The sequence below is a fragment of the Peromyscus leucopus genome, chromosome 1, assembly GCF_004664715.2.
Source record: "Peromyscus leucopus breed LL Stock chromosome 1, UCI_PerLeu_2.1, whole genome shotgun sequence".
NCBI classification, from domain to species: domain Eukaryota; kingdom Metazoa; phylum Chordata; class Mammalia; order Rodentia; family Cricetidae; genus Peromyscus; species Peromyscus leucopus.
In genome coordinates, this window is record NC_051063.1 from 55,772,007 (window position 1) to 55,795,622 (window position 23,616).

Consider the following 23,616-nt stretch of genomic DNA (forward strand, 5'->3'; position numbering starts at 1 on the left):
CCTTCTGGCCTTGTCTTCTGGCCCCTGGCTTTTGGAGGCTGCAGCCAGGATACTTCAGAAAGAGTTGGACTACTCTGGGAGGCCCGGGGCTTACCAAAAACATTCTGGTTGAGACTTTGTCTAAGACGTTATCCAATCTAGGCTCTTTCCTGAGCTATAGATGAAAAGTGGGACTGGACTGTGGACCCTCCTTAAAGAGGCCAAGGCATCGTCACCAGTGCAGGACACATTCTCCTTTGCAGGGCTTGCTTGTGACATCTGCCTAGAGTGCAACCCCTTCTAGTGCCTGTCAAGCTGGCCACAGCCATTCCTCACCCGGCTGGGACACAGTCCACAGCTGCACACAGCTGGGGAAGTCCTGTGCACGGGCAAGAGGAACCAGGAGCTGAGAAAGAGTGTGCCCTGACAGAGGGTGCTGCTAGTCCAGAAGAGGCTGGGCAGCTGTGAAAAGGGAGACCGAGGGTCCTTTCAGAGGACGCAGGTTCAGTTCCCAGAAGCCACATGGCAGCTCTGGATCCGACACCCACACACAGACATACGTGCAGGCAAAATGCCAATGAACATAAAAATAAATTTAAAAAAAGGGGGGGGGGAGGGAAGACCAAGACCCTGGTTGCAGGGAGTGCTGTGGGGGAAGATGGATGCCTGAGGTAGAGGGCCACTGTCTCACCCCGCCCCCACCAAAGCACAGTAGCTCTGAGCTTCCTCCTGTTGCTGTCTCTCAAGGAGCTCTGAAGTGACCTTTTCTAGAGGGATAGTCGGGTTACAGGACAGCTTTGGCTGAGGCTGCCGCCTGAAGCAGGGGCTACTGGGAACTATAGTCCTGTGGGTCTGCAAGGGTGAGACAGTATTCCCCACCAGTTCATGACACCATCAAGTGTCATCCGTCTGGAGTTTCAGCCACAGCAGGACCATAAGTTCAAGTATTTTTCTATTATTTCTTTTGAAGCAGGGTCTCACTCTGCATCCCTAGCCATCCAGGAACTATGTAAAACAGGCTAGCCTTGAACTCAGAGACCACCCACTTCTGCTTCCAGAATACTTGGGGCCAAAGGCGTGTGTCACCACAAGTAGCCAGGAGCTCAAGTCTTGCTTGGGCTACAGATAAGTGTTCAAGGCCAGCCTGGGAAAATCACCGAGATGCAATCTCAAAATAATACAAAGAGGGCTGGGATATGGCTCAGTGTTCTAGTACTGGCCTAGGCCCTGCGCTCAGTTTCTAACACCACAAAATCCAACAAACTAACCAACCCTGGAAAACAGCACTGAGGTCTCCCCATGACCCACTGCCAGGTAGAGGGGTGCCTGGAGGCTTTCTCCTCCTGTTCCCACCAGGCCATACGGTGGACAGGGATTTTGTGTGCTAAGTCCTAGTTCTGTGACTGCCAGGCGCCTATTCTGTCCCTTCTCTCCATTTCATCTGTACAGCCTAGTCCTCCAGGCTCTCCTCTCTAGACTTTGGCTGTATTTGCCGCTCATGTTCTATTCTCACTGTGTCCTTAGGCTGGTTGTTTTACCCAGCTGAATCTTGGACTCCTTTATCAAATGCATATATACTCTTGAACAAAATTCCTGCCTCATCAGCTGCTGCCTCCTAACTTGCAGGTGGGGATAGGGGCAGGGGAGGCCCCTCTGCTTCTTTGAGGAAACAGAACCTAGGCCCTCAGGCTATTTCAAAAGCTGGCTGCACCCCCAGGGTAGCAAGCTGACTGAGGGGAGGAACTGGGTATTCTACTCCGAGGGTCAGAGTTAAACAGCTACAGCGTACTACTGAATGAACCTGGTTCTGGGACAGCCACACTGCTTCTGAGAACTTTCTGACCTCGGGCAGGCAGGGTTCTGCAGTCCTCAAACAGCTCAGTGTGTGGCCTAACCTGCAAGTCTTCAGGCTAAGCTCTGCCTCTGCCCCTACCACTGGCACAATGCCCTGCTGCTGTTTCCTGGAGCCAGGTTATCAAATCTGGAAGCCAGGAAGAACACACAGATGCTTACACAGATGGAGTGGGAACAGAGCACTGACTCTTTCCTCTACTGTTCAGTGCCAGGCAAGTGCTCCGGCATGAGCTACACCTCCACCTCTACTTCTTCAGTTTTTTAAAACTGTGCTTACTATTGTGTGAGTGTGGGGTGCACACGGTGCACACACAGAGGTCAAAGGACAATTCTGGCAAGTTGATTCTCTCCTTCCACCTTGGGTTCCAGGGACCAAACTCGGGTCATCAGGCTTGTGCTTTTACCCAGTGAAACATCTTGTCAGCCACATTTTAGTCTTTCATACACTTTTTTAGATGTTTATTAGCATCATTAATTATATGTAATGGTTTTCATTACTTTCATGCATGTATTGTAATGTATTTTGATCATATTCACTCCCCATACCTTTTTTTTCTTCTTCTATTGGTATTTTGCCTGTACGAGGGTGTCTGGATCCCGGAGTTAGAGACAGTTGTGAACTCCTTACCAGTGGCCACACCACTGCAGAAAATGTCCCTTCCCTCTCCCAGCAACCATTCAACTACCCATAGAGCATCAGGGAGTAGCAGGACCTTGTCAATCTCTTCCCTTCCCATGACAGGACACTGGCAAAACCAATCTTGTGCAGGTAACCACAGCTGCTGGGAGCTCAAAGCTGCCACAGCCATGCCATGCCCTGAAAATGGCACCCCACAACACCCCACTCTATCCTCTGCTTCCTTTCTTCTTCCTGTCCCCTCTTAAGCCATGTTCTCCAATGCCTTGGGGTGATAGGAATATATCATTCATGACTCAGCATTCTGACCAGTTAGGAATATTTGCAGTTACCACTGCGTCCACTCCCTCCCATGCAAAATGAAGCTTACGGGCTAGAGAGATGGCCCAGCAGTTAAAAGAGCACCTGAGGCCGGCCGGGTGTGGTGGCGCAGGCCTTTAATCCCAGCAGAGACAGGTGGATCCACAAAGCAAGTTTCAGGAAAGCTAGAGCTGTTACACAGAGAAACCCTGTCTCAAAACACCAAAAAAAGGGAAAGAAAAAAAAAAGGCCCGTGAAGCTCTTCCTGGGGCCTTAAGTTTTGGTCCCAAAAGCCTGTACTCCAGCTCCAGAGGACCCAATGCCCTCTTCTGCCATCCCCAGGCAACTGCACATGGCATACATGTACACATACTAAAGCACATCAGCTGGGCATGGTGGCACACACCTTTAATCCCAGGACTCAAGGGTACGCCGATCTCCGTGAATTAAAGTTGACCTCAACACTAACCTATCGCCACAGTTATTCAGAAGGCAGTTTGATGAGACCATTCAGTTCATGTCATAGATTTACAGCAGTCACTTCCCAGTAGGGCCTGCAACTTCCCCAACCATGAGCATTTAACTCAGCTTACAGTACCAAATGTGAATTTCTTCCTGTGGAGGCCTCAAATTCCGAAGTGGTTAACTACCTCCAAGAGACTTTTTCCCTATTGCACGCATCCACAGCTGAGTAAAACTGATGACAGTTCTCTCCCACCAGCCTGCATAGTGCCTTCTCACCAGAGTTCGTTTCCATACCCACTTCCAGCTTTTGGTCTGTCTTCTGTGTATGTGGTTCAACACTAGTCTTGCCGTTTAGTTCTGGTGAGCAAACAGCAGGTTTGTTTGTATCATTTGGGGGCCTCTCTGACTTATGTGTGTGTGTGTGTGCGCGCGCGCGCGCGCGCGCGCGCGTTTGCTAGAGGTGAGGTGTCCTTGTATCACTCTCCACCTTGTTCCTGAGACAGGGTCTTACTGAACCTGGAGCTAGGATAGTGATCAGCACTCGATCTGTCCTCCTGTCCCAACAGCTAAATTATGGGGGGTCCAGGTTCCTAGAATCTGGTCAGACCCTCATGCTTGCCCAGCAAGTGCTTTCCTACTGAACCATCGTAATAAGTATCACAACACAATGGCGGTTCTGGTTCTTCACAGCGATTTTTAGGCAGATTTCACTACATAGTTCTGGCTGACCTGAAACTATATACACCAGGTTGGTTTTGAGCTCGGGAATCCATTCATTTGCCTCTGCCTCCCAAGTGCTAGGATCAAAGCATACACCAGGCTTGGTTCATCAAATTTTAGTTTGAGACAGGATCTCACGAAGCCTAGGCTAACCTTCAACTTCTGATGGACCTTCCCCCACCTCCTAGAATCAGAGGCATGTGCCACCATGTCCAGACTTTTAATTTTTCTGGGGGTAGGGAAGAGATGGGGATGATAGAACACAGGATTTTAGGCAAAAGAACAAACAGAAAACCACTTTTAAGCTATTTTCATTGTATATATGTGCTCATTGTTGTGTGTGGATGCACATGGAGACTAGAGAACAACTCCCAGCATCCACCTCAGGAATATTTACCAGCTTTGAAACACATCCTCGCTGGGCGGTGGTGGCACACGCCTTTAATCCCAGCACTCGGGAGGCGGAGGCAGAGGCAGGCAGATCTCTGTGAGTTCGAGGCCAGCCTGGTCTCCAAAGCGAGTCCCAGGAAAGGCGCAAAGCTACACAGAGAAACCGTCTCGAAAAACAAAAAAACAAACAAACAAACAAACAAAAACCACATCCTCACTGTCCTAGGCTAGAGCAGCGGGCCAGTGAGCTGAAGCAATCTGTTTGTCTCCTGTCTTCCCAGACTGTTACCACACCTGGATTTGTTTAGTTCTTGAGGATTTCATTTGTTTTCATCTCATACTCATGCTCACTCACCCAATTTTGTGGCACTTTTCTCTTTATAAAAACCCACTGTGGTACTTGAAATGTAATTGGCCCCCATAATCTCGTGGGAATGGCACTATTAGGTGTGGCTTTGCCCAATTGGGTATGGTCTTGTTGGGGGAAGTATGTCACTGTGGGGGTGGGCTTTGAGGTTGCCTATGCTCAGGATACCGCCCAGTAATCTCAGTCCACTTCCTGTTGCCTGCAAGATAGAGGACTCTCAGCTCCAGCACGTCTGTTGCCACGCTCCTGACCATAATGGACTGAACCTCTGAACTGTTAAGCAAGCCACCACAATTAAATGTTGTTCTTGTGTCATGGTGTCTCTTCACAGCAATAGAAACCCTAAGACACCACTGACAATTTACGCAACCCATACATGTGGTGGGTCTCATGATGTAGCCCTTGTCTGGCCTAAAACTGGCCTTCCTGACTCTGCTTTCAAGGGCTGGAATTAAAGGGTGCACCTCCACACCCAGCCTTACACCTAGTATCTTCATGTAGGTTCAAAGAATCAAACACAGGCTCTAATACTTGGCTGCATCTGTCACAGCACCATCATTTCTTTTCTTCCCCCCACCATCATTTATTTCCAGCCTCTGCACCCCCATCTAGGGCTGCGTTGGCCTGCACTGTCCCCTGGAGGGCTGCAGTGGCCAGAGCTCTGGTCACCAATAACCACAGGTTGTTATCCATATGAGCACCTCACACAATTGTGGCCAGCATGCTGGGGCCATGTAACCCTTTGTACTGCCCCCAAGTCTACTCAGCCATCAGCACAGCCTATCTGACCTGTTGTTCTCCAGCACAGGTCCTCCCTCAGGACTGCTCCTCCCTGCTATCAACCCAGCCCCTACTCTCCTTTTCTAATCCAACCCACGGCACAGCACACAGCAAGACAGCTCTGAATGTAGTCCAACACACTTGCAGACCACATCATGTTACACAGCCAAAGGTTGGACACCCCTGCTAAGTCTAAAGGCTACGTACACATGCTTGCCAGACTTCCTCCAGGGTCTTTCTGGGGTGACATGGCAGGGCTCCTCTATTCTGCAGACCCCATTCCCTGCATGAAGACCCACAAGTTCAAACATACCTGTTTGTCTCTTGCACCCTTTCTATCTCACCCCTTAACACAGGGTCATGGGGTAGCTTACTTCCCAGAACCCTGAAAATACATCTAACCCAGACTAACTTGAAGTTGTTTATGTCGGACTAAGTTTCTAACCAGAAACCTGGCCTCCCTATTGGACCAATGTTGTGTTTCTGCAAAGCACTTGTCTTAAGTCTCAGGAATAAACAGAAACCTCATGCTGACCTTTTCTACCTGGCATGTCCCTTGCCCAACATCAATGGGGGTGGAGCTACTGCTGCCATCATCAGAAACTGGCATCAAGTGAGGCACAGTCCTGACACAATAGGACCGGGCTTTTCCTGCCCAAGATGCCATAGGCCAAGTGGGTGCTTCCCACCTCCCAAATACTGCCAGCATGGGCAAGTGCTTGCTGCATTTAGGCCTTCAAGCTTCCTCTCTGAAATTGTAACAAAGGCTGGCAGCAGGGTGAGGTGGCCGCAGGAGCACATTAACCCTCCCCCTTGGGGGGGGAGGGGGGAGACGAGAGGATAGCTGAGCAGTGGTTAAGTCATTTATTGATTTTATTTCTAAAACCCACACAGCGCCACTTTGCCGCTTCCAGAGCTTCAAAGAGCTAATTAACCGCCCAATGAGCCCACCAGGGAAACCGAGATTGTGAGGGAAGAAATGAGGTGAGGCCAAGGTCGAAGAGGGTGGCCAGGCCCTGCCCCCACACTGTAAGGTTAACAACAAAGGGAAAAACCTTTAGTATGGGGCTTGGTTAGGGAACTTCTAAGGGCGGGCTGTAACAACTACAGGCAGGCTACTGGACAGACCAGCAGGAAAGCTCTGCCCAGCAACAGCTAGCTGCAGCAGCTGCTCAAAAACCTGGCTCTAACAAAGGCAGGTGGAATTTTTGGGTGCCATCTAAGTATTATCTACTACCCAAACACAACAGACTGCAGAAGACCCTATGCAGAGGTATCCACTCAGCACAAGGACACCACCGCATTTCGCCCCCAGCACTCCCTCTAAGCCTGCACTGCTGGCAGGCTGAGAGCCACCAGCAGAGAAAGAAAAAAGCCACTTGGCGGTTTTAATTTTAGCAGCCCTATGCCTGACAAGCAGGATTAGTTGGCCTGACCTTTAGTGTTGATGCCTCCCCAGGCCCAGGTCCTTAAGTCGGTGGCAGCTAGGACACAAAAATCTTAACTGGAGCTCATCAAATATGGAGGTCAGAGCCCCCAAGAAAAAGCCTTCAAAATGACAGAGACCACTGAGATGTGGAGTGAGCTTGGTTCTCAATTACATCAAGTAGAAACAGGGTACAGGCTGAAACCACCCACACATGGGAGGTAGGAGCTGGGGCCAGGTGTTAAAACAAGGTAGGTAAGGGAAACTTTGGTACTGTTGGTAGGGAAAACGGGGTTTAGAAAGAAAAGAAACAGACCCGGAAAACCACACTGCTCTTTTATTCAATGGAACATCCCCCCACTTTAGTGCAGTGTTGACTCAAACACCGAAAAAAAGCCCAGAGAAATTTCTGTAGATAAACCAGTGAAAAGAACGCGCATTACACATTATTGTCAACATAATCACTCCATGAAGGGGGGGAGGGGGGCAAAGAAGCAGAACGAAGAACAAGGGGCTCAAGCCCCAGACACTGCAAAACATCTGGACATCTGGGGTCAAAATAAAACATAAAAGGAAGCTTTCCAGGAAGAAGAGAAGCAAATGGCATCTGAGGAGGCAGCTTCGGTGGTCAGGAGCATGGGAAAAGACTCCAGGCTGGCGGGCAGGCAGGAAAGATGTGAATCCCAGGGCCGGATTAACCCTATCTAGCAATGTCAAAATTCTCAAGACACTTTTAAAAGGTGGCAAAGATAAACCACACACAGGACCCGCCCCCACAACCCCAAGCCTGACATTAGTGGTCAAAGTCTGTGCCTAAACCATTTGCTCCTCTCTCCTTGGGAAGAAGAGGAATGGAGACAAGGAAAAGGAATTCTATCTGCAGCAGAAGACCGGGGAGAGCATCTCCTTGGACGGAGTCTGAAGAAAGGAAAAGATAAGGAAATAACAAAGGAAAAAGATAAAAATTAATAAAAATTTCACGATATGGAGCCAGCGTGTTCCGATTCCGTCCACAAAAATAACTCAGGCTGCTTTGCCGAACCATCCTGTCCACCAGGGGCGCTGCTGAGGCTGTCTGCCTGGAAGAGTCACCAATGGGCGCGGAAAGTCCTCACTCTCATGGCTCGGGCCATCGCTGCCGCGGGGAGGGATCCTGGCGGCCCGGTTTGGGGAAAGGCAAAGGGAGTTGGGTGAGGAGAGAAGAAGACAAAGAAGACACTCGATGCTACAGGGCGCCAGGAGAGCCCAAGCTGGCGCCCTTACTACCACGTGCCCATTCCCAAGCGAGTCCACAGTCACTTGGCCCAGCCCAGTGCGTGCACACACACACATGCGTGCACACACAATCACATGCGTGCATCCCAATGTCTGGCTCCATATGGTGAGGTTCGGCGTGTGTTTAAACGAGACCAACTCTCTATGTATATAATATATATTTTCTTAAAAAAACAAGTCTAGTTCTGTGGTGGAGGCGGTGGGGGAGCTGGAGGCATCCCGAAGGGCGGCATGCCCGCCACCCCCATGCCCATCATGGTGACAAAGTTAGAAGGGTCCATGGGAGGCGGAGGAGGAGGGGGTGGGGCATACATCATGCCGGCGGAACCAGGTGGCGGAGGCGGCGGAGGGGGAGGGGCCCCGGGCGGCAGAGGCGGCTGGACCCCGGGGGGCAGGGGCACCATAGTGGGGTTGCCTTGCATCTGAGGGGCTCCTGGAGAAGCTGCGGCAGCCGCCTGCTGCTGTTGCCATGGCGGGATGGACCCTGTGCCAGCGCTCGTGGTGGTAGTCGTCGTATCTGGGGTAGTAAAGAAGCCCAAGGTCACACGCGCGGGGGCACACCGCGGCTCTCTGCGGCTGCTGCCTTGGGATGGGGGGGGTCGAGGGGCGCCTGCTCCTTGCTTGGCATGCGGTACGGTGGTGGGGGCGGGCGGGCGGGGCTGTCCTGGTGATGGGAGTGGAGGGGTGGGCAGGACTACCCTGGGGTCAGCCTCATGGTCTCTGGGCTTAACAAAGTAAGCCCTTTGTCACCAACGCCCCTGGAGGGGCTAAGGGGAAAGTACCAGACACTAGAACCGGCTTTGACGTCCCTCCGCCCAGCCGCCGCCACCACCGAACGGCACATTCAACCTCAAGCCCACAGCAGCTCTCTCCCCACTGACCCCTTCCCTTTTCTCTGCAGTCTCTCAGGCCCAATCACAACCCCCTCCAGAACATGCATGCACCATCCCACTCTGACGCCGCGCACAAGGCACGGCCAAACCAGGAGCTCATTCAGCAGCTTAGCCTGGCCTTCTGGTGCCCTATCTACAACAGCAGGCTCCCTCCAGACCTCCCAAGTCTCTCCCAAACACAACCACACCAAACATCAGCTCTCCTCCCCAAGACATTCCTTTGGGCCAGGCAGTCTGGCTTTCAAGCCCACTGCCCTTGCTGAGACTAGAGTCTCCTCAACCAAGGTGCCTCCAGCCCATCTGAGATATGAGGTGCTTGTTCATCTCAGCCCCAGCCCACATCCCACCCACCCCCACAAGCCCAAAATATTCCACTCACTTTGCTGCCATGGCAAGGGGGTGCTGGAAGCCATACTGCTGCTGGGCGGAGGGGGTGGTGGAGGCTGCTGCTGCTGCTGCTGCCATGGAGGAAGAGGGCCAGAGGGAGGAGGCGGGGGCTGCCCACTGGGAGGCGGCGGAGGCGGCGGCATCATGCCCATAGGCGGCGGCGGCATCATACCTGCAGGCAAACAAAGTGTTAGGCTTTCGAGAATGGGAGACCTGGCCTAGAGCCCCCACTGGCTCCCAGCACTAGACAGAAATCCTAAGTCGAGTAGCATTACCTTTTCCTTGATGCAGGCGATAGACCCCAGAGCCCACAGGCGTACTTCCCAGGTACTGATCTTGATGGAAGGAAAGAGCAGGGACTTAGCAGGACAATTGAACTGGCCAGGTGAGCCGTCCTCAATAGCTTTCTTAGTCACACAGCCTTTTGAGTTATTAACCTCTCCAAAGTTCTTCTGTGGGCCTCCTCACATAGAAGATACTCCGTGAGCCTAGGCCTCGGCAAGACTCAAGAGCACTGGCTAGACATTCAGAACTACTTACTTAAAGCTTAGAGCCACTTGGTCTGAGCCTATCCACCCCCCACAAAGCCCAAGGTTTCTGGTCTGACACTTACTTACCCATTGGAGGAGGGCCATGGTGCCCAGGTGGATGGGGGCCCTGGTTCATTGGTGGTGGTGGTGGCTGCATCCAAGGTGGTGGTGGTCCATTTGGGTTGTGTTGCATGGGATGTCCACCATGCCCACCTGTCAGGCTGGGTAATGGGTGTGGGAAGCTGTGGGGGCCACCTCCAGGCCCACCAGGGCCACCTCCATGCATGCCATGGTAGGGCCGATTCTCTGAAGGACCAGAATTCATCCAGGGTGGGCGACTCTGCGTTGTAGACATGAGAGACTACATGAGAGCATTTCCTGCCAATGTCCATGCCAGCTCCCCCTGGTGGCAACATTGTTCTTCTGACATAGTCAGAGGATCAGAACACAGGGACAGGATCCTCCCACAACGAGACACCCACAAAGTCCAGACATCCCAGAAGAACAATGTTGCCAGCTACATCCACCTCTAAGCTTTAGCTCAAACTCTTGGCCATAGCTCTCAGTCTCTCTCCACAGAAGAGAACAGGAGCTAGACCAGAGAATTGTCCCAGGGCTCACCGGTGGTGGTGGGTTGCTGGCAGGAGCAGCAGGTCTTGGTGCACTGGCCAGGGGTGTGGTGGCAGGTCCAGAGGTGGAGCCCACAGATGCAGGGACAGGAGCTTCCCCGAGCTCAGCCATAAGGGACAAATATTCTTTATCCATCCGTGCTTTATCCTGAGCTGACTGAGGGTCGCCAGGCCTAAAGTAGGGTTGGAAACATAAGGAAAGGAGAAAATAGTCAAGTGTGCCCCCTTTTCTAACCCTTTACTGGGTTCAATTCCCAACACCCACATGGCAGCTCACAACCCTCTTCTAATCTCCACAGGCACTTAGGCACACACAGTACAGACATACATGCGGGAGAAAAACTGAAATCTAAAAAAGACCAAAAAAAAAAAAAAAATCTACCTCTATCTATCTTCCCCGTTTGAGAGAAGGGTACGCAAGACTTAGAGAAACTACAGCCATCTCCCCCTAAAAAAAAGGCATATGGAAATAAAAACCCCCTAGTCTTAACAAATCTTATGCAGCGAACGTGAATGAATATCGCGCCTAACGACAACATTTACAGCCAGAGGGTAAGTTGTCGGGACAAGACAACAGGAGACTCTACCCATTTCTAGTCCTCTATGTTTAAACCTCTCACCACCCAGCCACACCCACAGAAAGGATGCTGCTCTAGTACATGAACCACAAGCCAGTATGGGAAGGAGGATCCTGAAGACCAGTGGGCTGCAAGGGAGCCACTCCAACAGCAGTCAGGCCTCACCTCTGAAATTTGCAATCAGAGGCAATATGGCCAGCCCCTCCACACTTGGTACACACGGTAGTATTGGTAATGCTGCGTGTCTCTGAGCTCTGCCAAGGTCTTAAGATCCTGTTGAAGTAGAGAAATCAGTTCAAAGACCTGTAGAGACCAACCACCTTTCCACCTCAAAATGTTTAGGTTTCTATGCAGTCTTCTCAACATTACCACTGACCTGTTATCATCTTCCCGTAGAGTACCATTCAAGCGAGCCAACTCTCGAAGCTGCATCTTCCGTAGATCATTCTGGTCCTCTGGGGTCTCAATACCCTGCTTCAGGATGTTTCTGATCTATTAAGACATAGCAGCAGTTAATTGTCAAAGTGCCTGGGGCCATCACTAGGTTTCCAACAAGAAGCCTCCTTCTGAGCTCACCACACACCTGCTCTACTGCTTTTTTGACGTTCTCCATTGTATTGGCAGTGACGAGAGCATGAAGAGGTTCATCCTCCCCTGGCAACATCTGACCATCTTTGCGCCCAACTTTCCCTTCTTTCACAGATCCTTTCCCCCGTATCATGATCTTGGCATTGCATTCCTTCTCAATGTTCTTCAGGGTGTTCCCTCTATCAAAGGCAGAAAAGACAGTGTTTATACATTCAGTGCAAATTCTGGTTTCAGAGTAAAAATGCTGGGCTGAATAGCCATTGGTGGGAAACTGCAAAATGCAGAGCACCAAGACTCGCCAGCTAAGGACTCTGTTGAGAATTCTACATTAAGGTCAGCAACATCATCTCAGAATTTTACTTCTCTACATAAAATGGAAAGATGTGGAGGGTGGTGGTGTGCATCAAATTTAAGGCATAATTCAGCCAAAACCCAAATAAAAACCTAAAACCCTGAAGTATGTCAATGGGTGCCATAGACTAGTAATTACTCACCTGGGCCCAATTAAGAGCCCCACAAAATTGATTTCTGGATACTCATCTTGGGGGATCATCACTTTATCGCTCACACGTGTTGCTGGAGGCCTAAGAAAGAAAAGACCATCACCATCTCTATTTCTGGAACCCAAGCTCATCTACAATTAATTAAGAACATACCACCTGAGAAGTAAGGATAATTTGGGCCAAAAGGTAAATAGTAAACCAGAATCGTCCCAGACACCTGACTCTGCTTACTTGTAATCTGCAGGTGGTTTAAAGTCCGGGTTGAGAGCCACCATCTCTGTGATGAGGGTGTGTCGCTCCTCTTCAAGCTTTTTCCGAGTACGGAACTCTCGAGTATTAAGGCGCTTCCCCTCGCTGTTGTAGATTGGTTCAGGGGAAGGGGACCTGTGGGAGACAGACCCCCATTACTGCTCTGCCCCCACCCCCTTGCTCCCATATGGACTATAACAAGTCTCCCCAGACCCTCTGCCTCTCAGATCCTAACAAAACTCTTCGGAGGAACCGACCATAACGTGTGCTATTCAAGATCGTGTGGAACGGGGAGATGGAATCTGACTGAACATTAAGCGATGTGGGTATATGTGAGACAGGGAAAAATTCTTTCACTTATTAAAGTGACTGAGGAAGGGTCCATTAAAGGGAAACCCTTGGACCACAAGTGGCAAGAACAGTATCATCCTTTGGAAGCTTCTTGCCAAATGATTCTTTCATTTGAAAAAATTTATAGTAACCCAACTTGATGAAGCACAGAAACCCGAGTTGAGGTGAACTGTGTGTATTAGGAAGAGCATCTATACCCCTACCACAGAGTGAACACAAGTTCGTTCACCAAAGCGGCTGGGACTCATGCTACTACAGCTACTTGGCCCCCGCACTGGAGAGAAATGGTGCAAGGCTTCGTCTCTGCTTTTCCTTCAATGGCCTGGCTGGCTGTTCGAGGTGGGAGTCTGGGTAGAGAAAACCGTTAAAGTGCTAACGCAGCTTCTGCAAGAGGCTGCAAATGCAGATTTGGTCAAACACTTGTCTAGGGTCTGAACCTGCCAACAGCAAGGGGGAACTACAATTCTCCGCCAGAGTTTACAAGTCCAGAAAGCAGAAATTTCTCTCTCATTTTTAAGTAAAATGCTGACGCTACAAGCAAAAAAATAAAAATAAAAAAATATATAGTAATAATGATAAAATGGTCACTTTACCACAGCTCGATTTTGCGGTAACAAAAAAAGAGAAGTTATACTCCTAGAATTCTGAGTTAAGATTACAAAAAGGACCATAGCTTGATACTCTGTATGAAAATTTAGTAGCAGCTGCAAGAAGGGAAGAGACCATGTGTATCAGGTTATTTTTAAAAACATCCTGAAAAGTAGTCCCGACTCCTACACCCTTGGTTTAGTTGAGAGAATTGTGCCTAGTTGGAGAGCAAGAACTGAACTCGGCTGCTCCCACTGTCTTCAGCCTAAAGGGAACCATGTCATACCAGGTTACACACACGATGGAATAAAAGGTCAGGTTTGTTCGTGGCTAATGACGGCTAAATGACACCTCCGTTTCTAGCATCTGGATGAACTGTTAGCACAATCCAATCATAGTGAACACAAGCAAACGTCCCCAGCTCATTAGACTGTCATCTTACACATTTAAGTCTATAACAGGTTTTAAAACACTTTAATTGTGCAAGTTAAGCAACATCAAAATAGCAGAAAGTGGCTTAATTTTGAAATACACCTTCTTAAGAAATCATCTTAGTAAGGTAAGAAACTCATGTATTTCCCTCCACCTGGGCTTAAAAGCAAAAGCAATCAGGCATTATGGCCTCTTTCAAAATGGAGCATATCAAGGAGGAAAAACCCTGCTCTGGTTTGACTCATTTCTAACATGCCCACCCCACTGCTATCTAGAATCGAATGTTTCTGGCTAAATACCAAATTGTACCAGAACCAAATTGGCCTTTTAAAGGCTTTATAACTTCATAACCATTTAACCTCTTCCCAAACTGTGGAAGTGAAAAGCAAAAGCTAGCAATCTAGAGGTTAGACTGGCCGGACTTCTTCACCTAGAAGAGGCATCAGAAACATCAACTGCACTCTAATCCCAGTTCTCCAGGAAGCAAACAAGGTTTGTTAAAAACTCAACCTTTGGAGGAATTGCCTGGTAACCTGTAGACGTACCATTAAAGGGGAAAAGGCCAAAAAGGCACTAAACAGTTGTGGTCTATAACCTACAATGTAAATCTTAAAAAATTAAAAAATAAAAATTTTCAAATCAAAGAAATGTAAAATACAACTTTCCAATTAAAATCTATATGTGAAAAAAATAACAAACTTGAGAAGCAAAAGAAGGTCAATATGGAGGAATCATTAAGTTCATTTGTTTCGTGGCAAGGGGAAGCAGAACTGTGTGTAACTTCTAAAGAAAGCCATTACCAGAATAGTAAAAGCCAGAAACACTTTCAAAGCAATCTTTTCAACTATACTACAGGCCCTAAGAGAGATTCCAGTGGAAGCTTATTGTCAATTAAATGACCAGACTTTAGCTGTTCAAAGATCAGCCAATAAAATTCCACTTAAAAAGTTCCTCTCTCACATGAACTTTAACTTTTCAGAGACGAGAAACTATAAACTGAAATGACATGACCACAGCTGTTTGAGGCCCACGTTCCCTTTAAAAAAGAAAAAGTAATTTAGGGGTTTATTGCTTGCCTTTCCCTCCCAAAACCCGCAGGCAATGGCCAAGGCTGAAAATTAATTGGCAATGAAGGAAGTTGGTTAGAAATCTCCTAATTTTAAAACAATCTCAAAACCACAAGCAGGTAAGACTTCAACAAGCTTGGCCTGCTCAAATTCAGTGATGGTAAAAATATTCTCAAATCCCTGCATAATATACCACGAGAAAAACTGCCCCCTGTGCTTTCCAGCCAAAGCAGCCAGTGAAAAGGCAGGTTAATGGCCACCCCTCACTGTCCCTAGGGGTGGGTAAATTTTCAGGTTAAAATCTACATGCTTACCAATTAGAAACCAGTTATCCATTTTCCTTTAACTTATTCTCCCATTAAATTCCATTCCAACTTTTCTAACTGTTGACTGAACACACATTCTAAATAAACCCTGGTCAGAATACCAGTCGTCTTAACTATGATTTTATTGAACTGACACAATATGTTGCCACCAGTAAAAACATATTGAGAAAAAGGTAAAAGCGTTACTGTCAGCTGGTTAAAACTGTTTCCCAACCTGTCCTCAGGGTTAGGGGGGATGCCCAGGTCTCCTGTGCGCAGTTTACGAGTCAGGTCTTCTATCTGTAGTTGCACTGGAAGAAACCAGGTTAGGAAAGAAAAAAAAGGATGGAAAAAAAGACAATGTTACCAAAAAACATCTCAAATCTCAATAACAAGCATGAAGAACTCGGAGACTTTGAAAGGGTTGACTGATCAGTGACACACTGAGGCAAAAACCCCCAACCACCTAGCAGCAGGAGTCCATTTACATCTACAGTTAATTTTCACTTCAAATGGTTATCACATAAGGAAGCAAACAGTTTGTTGGAAGAGGGGTTAGCAGTTAAGACTGTTCCCTAACGGCTTACAATTGCAATGATCAGGAAGTATTCACCTCTTCCCTTCCCCACCAACACTTGCTTACAATTGGCACCCTGAACCAACGCCATTTAAGATATCACCAGTACCTGGTTCCCATCAAACTCAGGGCAAGACTTAAGTTTCTATTTCTTCAGTAAATATTATACACAGCCCAAAATCACTCATTTAACATGGGACAACAACAAAAATAGCAGTTGAATAAAGACCATTTTCATTAAGACCAGGTTTAAAATTCTTTAGGCAAGACACTTAATAATTCAACATTTACAGATTCGTACGTACATTTTCTACTTTCTGTACAACCAGACCTGTACTAAGAGTCCCCAATACCTACAGCTTTTACTCAAATATTGAACAAACCAAGTACCTTTCTTTATAAACCAGTGGATCTAAGCAAGGTTCTGTAGTAAGTTAATTTTTTGTTTTTTTTTTTTCCTTTGTTTGTTTTTTTTTTTTTTTTTTTTTTTTTTTTTTTTTTTTTTTTTTTTTTTTTTTGAGATAGGGTATCTGTGCAGTCCTGGCTGTCCTGGAACTTGCTCTGTAGACCAGGCTGGCCTCGAACTCAGAGATCACCTGCTCCTGCCTCCCCAGTGATTGGGTAAAAGGTATGTGATACACCTGGCTAAGTTTATTTCCAGACCAGCTAATGATGTGGGGAGGTGTGTAAAGATGAAAAGTGAGGGTCAAGGAGAATGCATGTGGCCCTGAAATTTGAAATGACAAGAGATGAGGGATTCATTAAAAGCTTCCAGTAACTCAGGGGAAATGTAACCCAGCAGCAGGATAGCAGACTACAGTGGCTTCAGTCAATATGGTACGTAACTACCTCTCCTACATCTTTATCATTACCCAAGTTTCTGAGCAGGTAGGAAGGGCATGGCTTACTTATAATTAGGATTAATGCATTAAATTTTTCAAGACAGGGTTTCTCTTTGTAGCCTTGGCAGTCCTGGAACTCTCTGGCCTCAAGAGATTCACCTGCCCCTGCATCCCATGTACTGGGATTAAAGGTGTGCACCACCGCCTGGCTGACAATTCTAATTTTCATGTATATCTCACAGGGCTATACAACATCTCCATGCTGACAACACCGATTAAAAGAAAATTTAATAGTGAGAGGATACTGAGGACAACTGGACAAAGTGTATGCAATAGGACACAGTTGCTCTCCAAGCTCCCCTACTCCAACAAGTTCTAGATTTACAGTCAAGACATTAGCTCAGGAACTTCAGATAAAAGTTAACTACCGTAGAGCAGCCTCTTAACTGTGGGATCTAACTTGAATATCCAGAACTGAATCAACCAGAAAAAGCTGTTATCTCCCCATGAAGCAAAGAACCTACACTATGGTCTCTTGTATCTACTTTGATGAAAGATGTAAATAGTCTTTAAGGGCTTAGAGAAAGAGCTGGAAAAGTATTAAGTGTGTCTTCGCTTCTGCGTTCGTGGGCTATGACACCACTAGGGGCATTTTACAAGGTTGGAAGGTCCAACACTGGTCTAATGACACCTAAGGGTTGGGGAGGAGTAAACAGCAACAGTGAGAAAAAGTAGGATTAGTAGTACTGTGAGAAGCAGACAATTCCAACGCCTCAAAATTCTCAGCAATCTAAAAACCAGGAAATGAAGACCCTCCAGGTTTAGACCCCATGGCCTTGAAACTGTTTGTGAAGGCCACAGCTTTACGGACCCACTAGGTTTCTGCTCAAAGAGGATGTTTATTTGGTTAGTTGAAAATGTTTATCAAGTGCACTTTTTCTGAGACAGCTGGACAGATATATACAACTTGTATTAATGACCTTGGTTTTTAAGTAATTCTGAGGTTTAATTTCAATTCAACTGTGGACAGTAACTTAATTTTTAAAAATCCTGCAACAACCTCATTTCAAATCAAACAGTAATAAATAAACCCTTCCCAGCAGTCATTTAGTGGTTAATTGCAAGAGCCTTCATTTTTAAGACAGCTCTCTAAAGACCAAACAAGAAAAGATGCTGAAGGGAAGGATTAAATTCAACAAAATGGTAAAAATGGGTGAACTGTAAATACTTTCAGAGCCACTTTTTGTTTGAACTGTTTTGTAACCTATAAAAAAAGCAAAACCATTTTAGGGAAAGGGAACTATGACATTATGGTGAAAGGCCATGCTACAAAAAAGGCACCTGGTTTACAATACCTGCAGTGTTCTCCACTGGGGCCTGTCCAGAGGCAGAGAGCATGCACCTCATCAATGAGCAAGAGCAGCTGAGAAGTGGGCTGCTTAGTAAGGCCTATGTGCTGCTGGAAGCAGGCCCAAACAAGCTACAAGTGCAGGACTGGCCAAGCCAATCACAGTTTACACCAAAGCTATAAAAGCACACCTCATCACTCCTGTCCCAAGACTAAAATCTCAGACTTTCAACAGAGTTGTCACTCAGAATAAGCAGTAACAAACTGAAGATGCACCTGGATGCAGAACGTGTATTTACCTATATAAGCTCTTTCTTGTTCCCGAGTCAGTCCAGGGGGGATAACTGTGGGCATGCCTGGAATCACTGTCTTCTGTTCCATTGTGTCTTGGTTCCAACGGCTCCTCTTCCTCTTCTTACTTGGGAAGTCTAAAGACAGACAGAGTCCATCAGGGGGAAATATGAACCATGAGAGTGACTACCAACAGGCAATTCTTGATAATTAAGACTAAAACAGACATCCACCTAAAATTTAAAGGAAAAGAATCTCAGAGATCAGAGAAGAAAATAAGCAGCCATTAAAAGGTATCTGTTCTGGTCCTGTCAGGAAAGACACACTTCACATTTACATTCGTTTTGTTTTGTTTTTCCTGGAAGAACTTGCTAGAGAGTGTAAATACAAGGAACAGATTTTCTCTTGTGGTGTTTGGAAAACCCAGGTCGTTGCAAATGCTAGGTAAGGGCTCTACTAGCGAAGCACACCTATTCTTTGTTTTTGTTCGGTTTTGAGACAGGGTCTCTTTACAGAGCCCTGGCTATCCTGGAACTACATAGATCATGCTGGCCTCAGTCCACCCGCCTTCTGTCTCCCACGTGCTGGAAATAAAGGCACGGGCCACTTCATCCTTCCTTCCAATTCACAAGGTATAGGAACCCAGAATGGAAGTGTTAAGGAGATGTGCATTATCAATTCTGGAAGCTTTAAACGGCAGAAAAGAAAGTTGGAAAATCATGTCTACAAAGCAGCAGGAAACTAGCTCCAAGAGAACAAAACCACCAAAGCTCTTGCTACATATTGCTAAGTGAAATGCCCCGTCCTTCAGTAAGCCCATCCTCACGCGTGGCAAGATCAACATTCAATTTTCCTGACCAGTGGACACTTGGCATCAGAACTCTGATGTATCAAATTCTTCCCTACATTTACCACACAAGGTTTTCTATTTCTCAGGATTACAGGCCAGGGAAAAAGCCTTTTAAAACAGCACAGGAAAAGCTGGTCACTCTGAGAACCTACTAGAAAACAAAAGGAGATAAACAGCCTTCAAAAAAATAAAAATCGAACCCAAACATCACTAGAAGCCTTCCAAACCGGCTTTATTGCGGAAAAAGGAGACACTCTTGTCATGGGACTGGTCTTCCAGGTTCCTAAAGTCATGAAGGGGGCCGCTCACACCACGTCTTTACGTGGACCGTTTTACACGCTCCTGTCCACACCAGCTCGGGGGGGGGGGGGGGCACAGGTGGCCTCCTCAAGCTATCAGAATTGCGCCACCAAGCCTGAACGCCCCAGCGCGCCTGCGCAAAGGACGCTTCCTCCCGCCCTTCTTCCTCTCCCCGGGGCGCATGCGCACTCGAAGCCTCTCAAACCAGGCCGCGCGTACCCCGGGGCGCGTCCGCCCGGACCTCCCGGGCACGCGCACGCGCGCGCCCTTGCCGCGCGAAGCCGCGGTCGCGTGCCTCCCCGCCGGCCGGGCCGGGCCGCGCGCCGCCTCTCGCGCGCCATCGGCCCGACTCACCTCCGCCGCCGCCGCCGCGGTCAGGCCCGGCTGCTGGTCGTGGCGCGGAGGCGACACTCGCTGGAAGAGCGGCGGCGCGGGGGCGGCTGCCGTGGCGGGTTCGAGGTTGGAGGCAAGGCCGCCGTCAGGGCCCCCAGCGATCCCGGCGGCGGCGGCGGCCCGAGCGCCGGCAGGCCCCGCTCGAAGCCGCTTTTGGGCCCAGGGAGCGGGGGGAGGCCCGGCAGGCCCAGCTTACCCAGCGGCGTGGCGTTCGCTCCGGTCGCCATGGCGCCCCAGGGGACCGGCACCAGCGGTTCCTCGTCCTCGGCGGCGGCTTCTCCTTCGCGAACCTTCCGGGGGGGAGGGGACCCGACGACGCTGCCGAGGAGCGCGGGGAGCCAGTCCTCTCACGCGGCGGGCGGCGGCGGCGCCAGACGCACAAAGAGGGAGGAGAGAGGATGCGGCGGGGGCGGGCTGGGGGCGGCGGGACCGGGGCCTGGATTGGGCCGGCCCGAGGTGAGGTCGGAGTCGGCGGCCTCCGATTGGTGGAGTGCTGGCCCTCTCCGATACGTGTCGGGATTGGCCGGACCGTTAGGCCGGGCGACGAAATGGCGGCGGGGCCGGGGGAGCGGGGAGGTGTCGCAGCGCGCACTTCATTTGTGACTGCGCGGACTGCGCTCCGAGGCCGGGGAGGCGGGGAGGGGGCGGGGCAGAGGCTATGACGTAGAGCGAACGGGCTAGCTCATTGGCTGAAGGCGGTGGAGCCGAGCGCCTCGGTGTCGTAACGCCGCGGGATTGGCTGAAGCGGCTCCCCGCCCCCAGGGCCGAGTTGCTCGGGAATCGAGAGAGCCCGGCGGAGAAGCCCGAGAGTCGGAGGTGCGCGTGCGCAGTGGGGCCAGGCGGCCCGCGCCCCTCCCCCAGCCGGCCGGAGCGGAGGCCCTGAGTGACGTCGGTCATTGTGCCCGAGGTAACCAGGAACCGCGGGGAAGGGGCGGGCTCGAGGGAAGGAAGCGGATTCGTGCACGGCGCAGGTAGAGGAGAACTTCCTGTTTTCTTTAAAATAAATAAAGCGTTACGAAATTGCTCTAAGTAGGGTAGTCTTTTGTTTGTGTTTTAAGATTTTATTTTATGCCGGCATTGTGGCGCACGCCTTTAGTCCCAGCACTCGGGAGGCAGACACAGGCGGATCTCTGTGAGTTCCAGGCCAGCCAGGCCTACCAAGTGAGTTCCAGGAAAGGCGCAAAGCTACACAGAGAAACCCTGTCTCGAAAAACCAAAAAAAAAAAAAAAGAGAGAGAGAGAGAGAGAAAGAAAGAAAGAAAAAAAGGAAAATCAGGAGGTCATTCTTAGGAGAGGGAAAACACACACACACAGTCAATTCAAGTTATCAAGTGTGCACTTCCATCGAAATCTCAGTGTGTTGAGAATTTGATTACGTTACCTTAAAAGTATATAACCAGCCGGCGGTGAGGACACACACCTTTAATACCAGTACTTGAGAGGCAGGTGGTTCTCCATGAGTTCGAGGCCTACGGAGTGAGTTCGTGATCTATAGAATGAGTTAACGGAGAAACTGTCTTGGAAAAAAAAGTATATAGCCATGAAAATAGTAGGGAACTTGTAAATGAAACGGAGGCTAGACATGCCTTCCTGTAAAGTAAACATAAGAGCAATGAAACAATTTTCTTGCCAGAAAAACAGTTTAACACAACAGACTAGAACTGGGGATAGGATTCTCATAAAGCTGATTACTCCATCCCAGTAGAGAGAAAGATGTTTAATAAATGATGTAGAGGGGCTGGAGAGGTGGCTCAGCAGATGTGACCATGGGCTGCTTTCCCATTCAGGTGCCAGCACCACATGGTGGCTCACAACCATCTGTAACTTCAGTCCCAGGGAATCCAAAGCCGCCTTCTGGCCTCACAAGTACTGCATGCATGTGATGCACAGACTTACATGCAGACAAAACACCCATATACATAAGTCAAATACAATTTAAAAAATAAATGATGTAGAAAAGAATCCTAAAACATGTAGAAGACAATTTAGAATTGGGGTAATCTAGGAATTGAGAGACTACAAACTCATGAATGATGGATGGTACAAGTCAACAGATCATGACAGATTAGGGAAGAAGTTGCCATGCAACAGAGAAGGAGCAAATGTCTGGGCTGAGAATACAAATCAGTGGTAGAGCTTTTGCCTAGCACATGCAACTTCCTTGATTCCTCCTCCAGAACTGCAAAAATAGAAGAAAAGCCACATGTCTGTAATACCTAGAGAAGCCTTCAGTACTACGTAGAGGAAGGCTGGAGAGATGATGCTCAGCATGTAAGAGCACTGGCTGCTCTTCCAGGGGACCCAGGTTCAATTCCCAGCGTGCACACAGCAGCTAACAGCCTGCTCCTGTTAATAGTCACTCCTGTTCCAGGGGACCGTGACTCCCTCTTCTGGACACCTCAGGCACTACTCACAGGTGGTACACAAACACACACAGGCAAAACACCCATACACATAAAAATGATCTCAAAAAATTTAAAAATTAAAACTAAATAGAGGAACTGAGGCCGTAGTCCAGTAGTAGAATGCTGGCCTAATATGGCCAAGGACCTGGGTTTGATCCCAAGTACTGAAAATAATTATTATGAAGCAGCCATGGCAAGTGTGGTGGTTTGACTGAGAATTACACCCCCCACTCCCACCCCCCTTACCCCCCACCACACATACACACACCCCGTTTCTCTCTCTCTCTCTGTCTCTCTCTGCCTTGTACTTGCTGGTACAGTGTAAGTTTTCAGCTGCTACTACAGCACCATGCCTGCCGCCTGCCGCCTGCCGCCTGCCGCCATGCTCCCCGCCATGACGGTTATAGACTCACCAGCTCTTCCTTCTGTAATTGGCCTTGGTCATGGTGTCTCTTCACGACAATAGAAAAGTGGTGGAGGCACAGCGTGGTGACCCTTGGAACCCTGATCATGGCAAGGAGCTTGGGAGCCATGGCCTGCAGCCTGCACACCACTGTGGCTTCCTGCCCATCAAGGGCGAGTGCTGCACACCAGACCTGCTATGCTGTGGGATGAGTGAGGTGCTCTGGAGAATGTGAAGGCTGCCAGTGAACTCTCCTCCCAAAAAGGTAAACTGAAATCCACAAAGCAGTGCAGGAAACCTGGGGCTGCTCAACAAATCCATGAGGGTAGTTGGCTGATCAAGATGACAGTGATTGTCCCTTCAGAGCTGGATGGACTAATGGGTGAAGAAGAATGAGAAATACATGAACTCCATTGAAGAGTGGACACGACACCTACACCCTCACAGATGAAACAGTGTGAAGTACCTGCTCCAGCAGACTTGTCCTAAGTTAGTGGAGGATAGAAGACTTGAAAGGGCTTTTTGGTTTTTTTTTTTTTTTTTTTTTTTTTGAGACAGGGTTTCACTGTTGTGTAGCCCTGGCTGTCCTGGAACTCACTCTGTAGACCACACTGACCTCAAACTCACAGAGATCTGCCTCTTTCTGCTGGGATTGAAAGCAAGTTCCAGGACAGCCAGGGCTGTTACACAGAGAAACCTTGTCCTGAAAAACCAAACGTGTGGTGTGTGTGTGTGTGTGTGTGTGTGTGTGTGTGTGTGTGTGTGTGTGAGAGAGAGAGAGAGAGAGAGAGAGAGAGAGAGAGAGAGATCTGAGTTCGTGTTTGTACCAGAGAGACAGAGAGAGTTGTGAGTTCGTGTTTGTACCATGTGCAAGCCTGTTGGCAGCAGAAGCAGAAAAAGCCTCCAGATCAGAT

General features: G+C 48.8%; 1 protein-coding gene across 11 annotated transcripts; it reads right to left on the minus strand.

Annotated features, from left to right (window-relative positions):
• Window positions 1–7,237: 7,237 nt before the first annotated feature.
• Window positions 7,238–20,249, minus strand: Sf1 (splicing factor 1). 11 transcript variants are annotated; one of them, XM_028853702.2, is made up of 14 exons: window positions 20,091–20,247; window positions 18,360–18,488; window positions 15,529–15,604; window positions 12,533–12,685; window positions 12,293–12,382; window positions 11,794–11,977; window positions 11,587–11,702; window positions 11,376–11,483; window positions 10,625–10,805; window positions 10,091–10,364; window positions 9,749–9,808; window positions 9,466–9,645; window positions 8,506–8,710; window positions 7,238–8,071 (listed from the first exon to the last, which is right to left on the minus strand). In XM_028853702.2, exons 1-14 carry the CDS (start codon window positions 20,119–20,121, stop codon window positions 7,942–7,944), a joined length of 1,917 nt encoding a protein of 638 aa, XP_028709535.1. In that variant the 5' UTR covers window positions 20,122–20,247; the 3' UTR covers window positions 7,238–7,941. The 11 variants fall into 11 exon arrangements, with proteins under 11 accessions (XP_028709535.1, XP_028709530.1, XP_028709529.1 ...); XM_028853697.2 differs by lacking the exon at window positions 8,506–8,710 and having other exon boundaries at window positions 9,749–9,803; window positions 20,091–20,245; XM_028853696.2 differs by lacking the exon at window positions 8,506–8,710 and having other exon boundaries at window positions 10,087–10,364; window positions 20,091–20,245.
• Window positions 20,250–23,616: the final 3,367 nt, after the last annotated feature.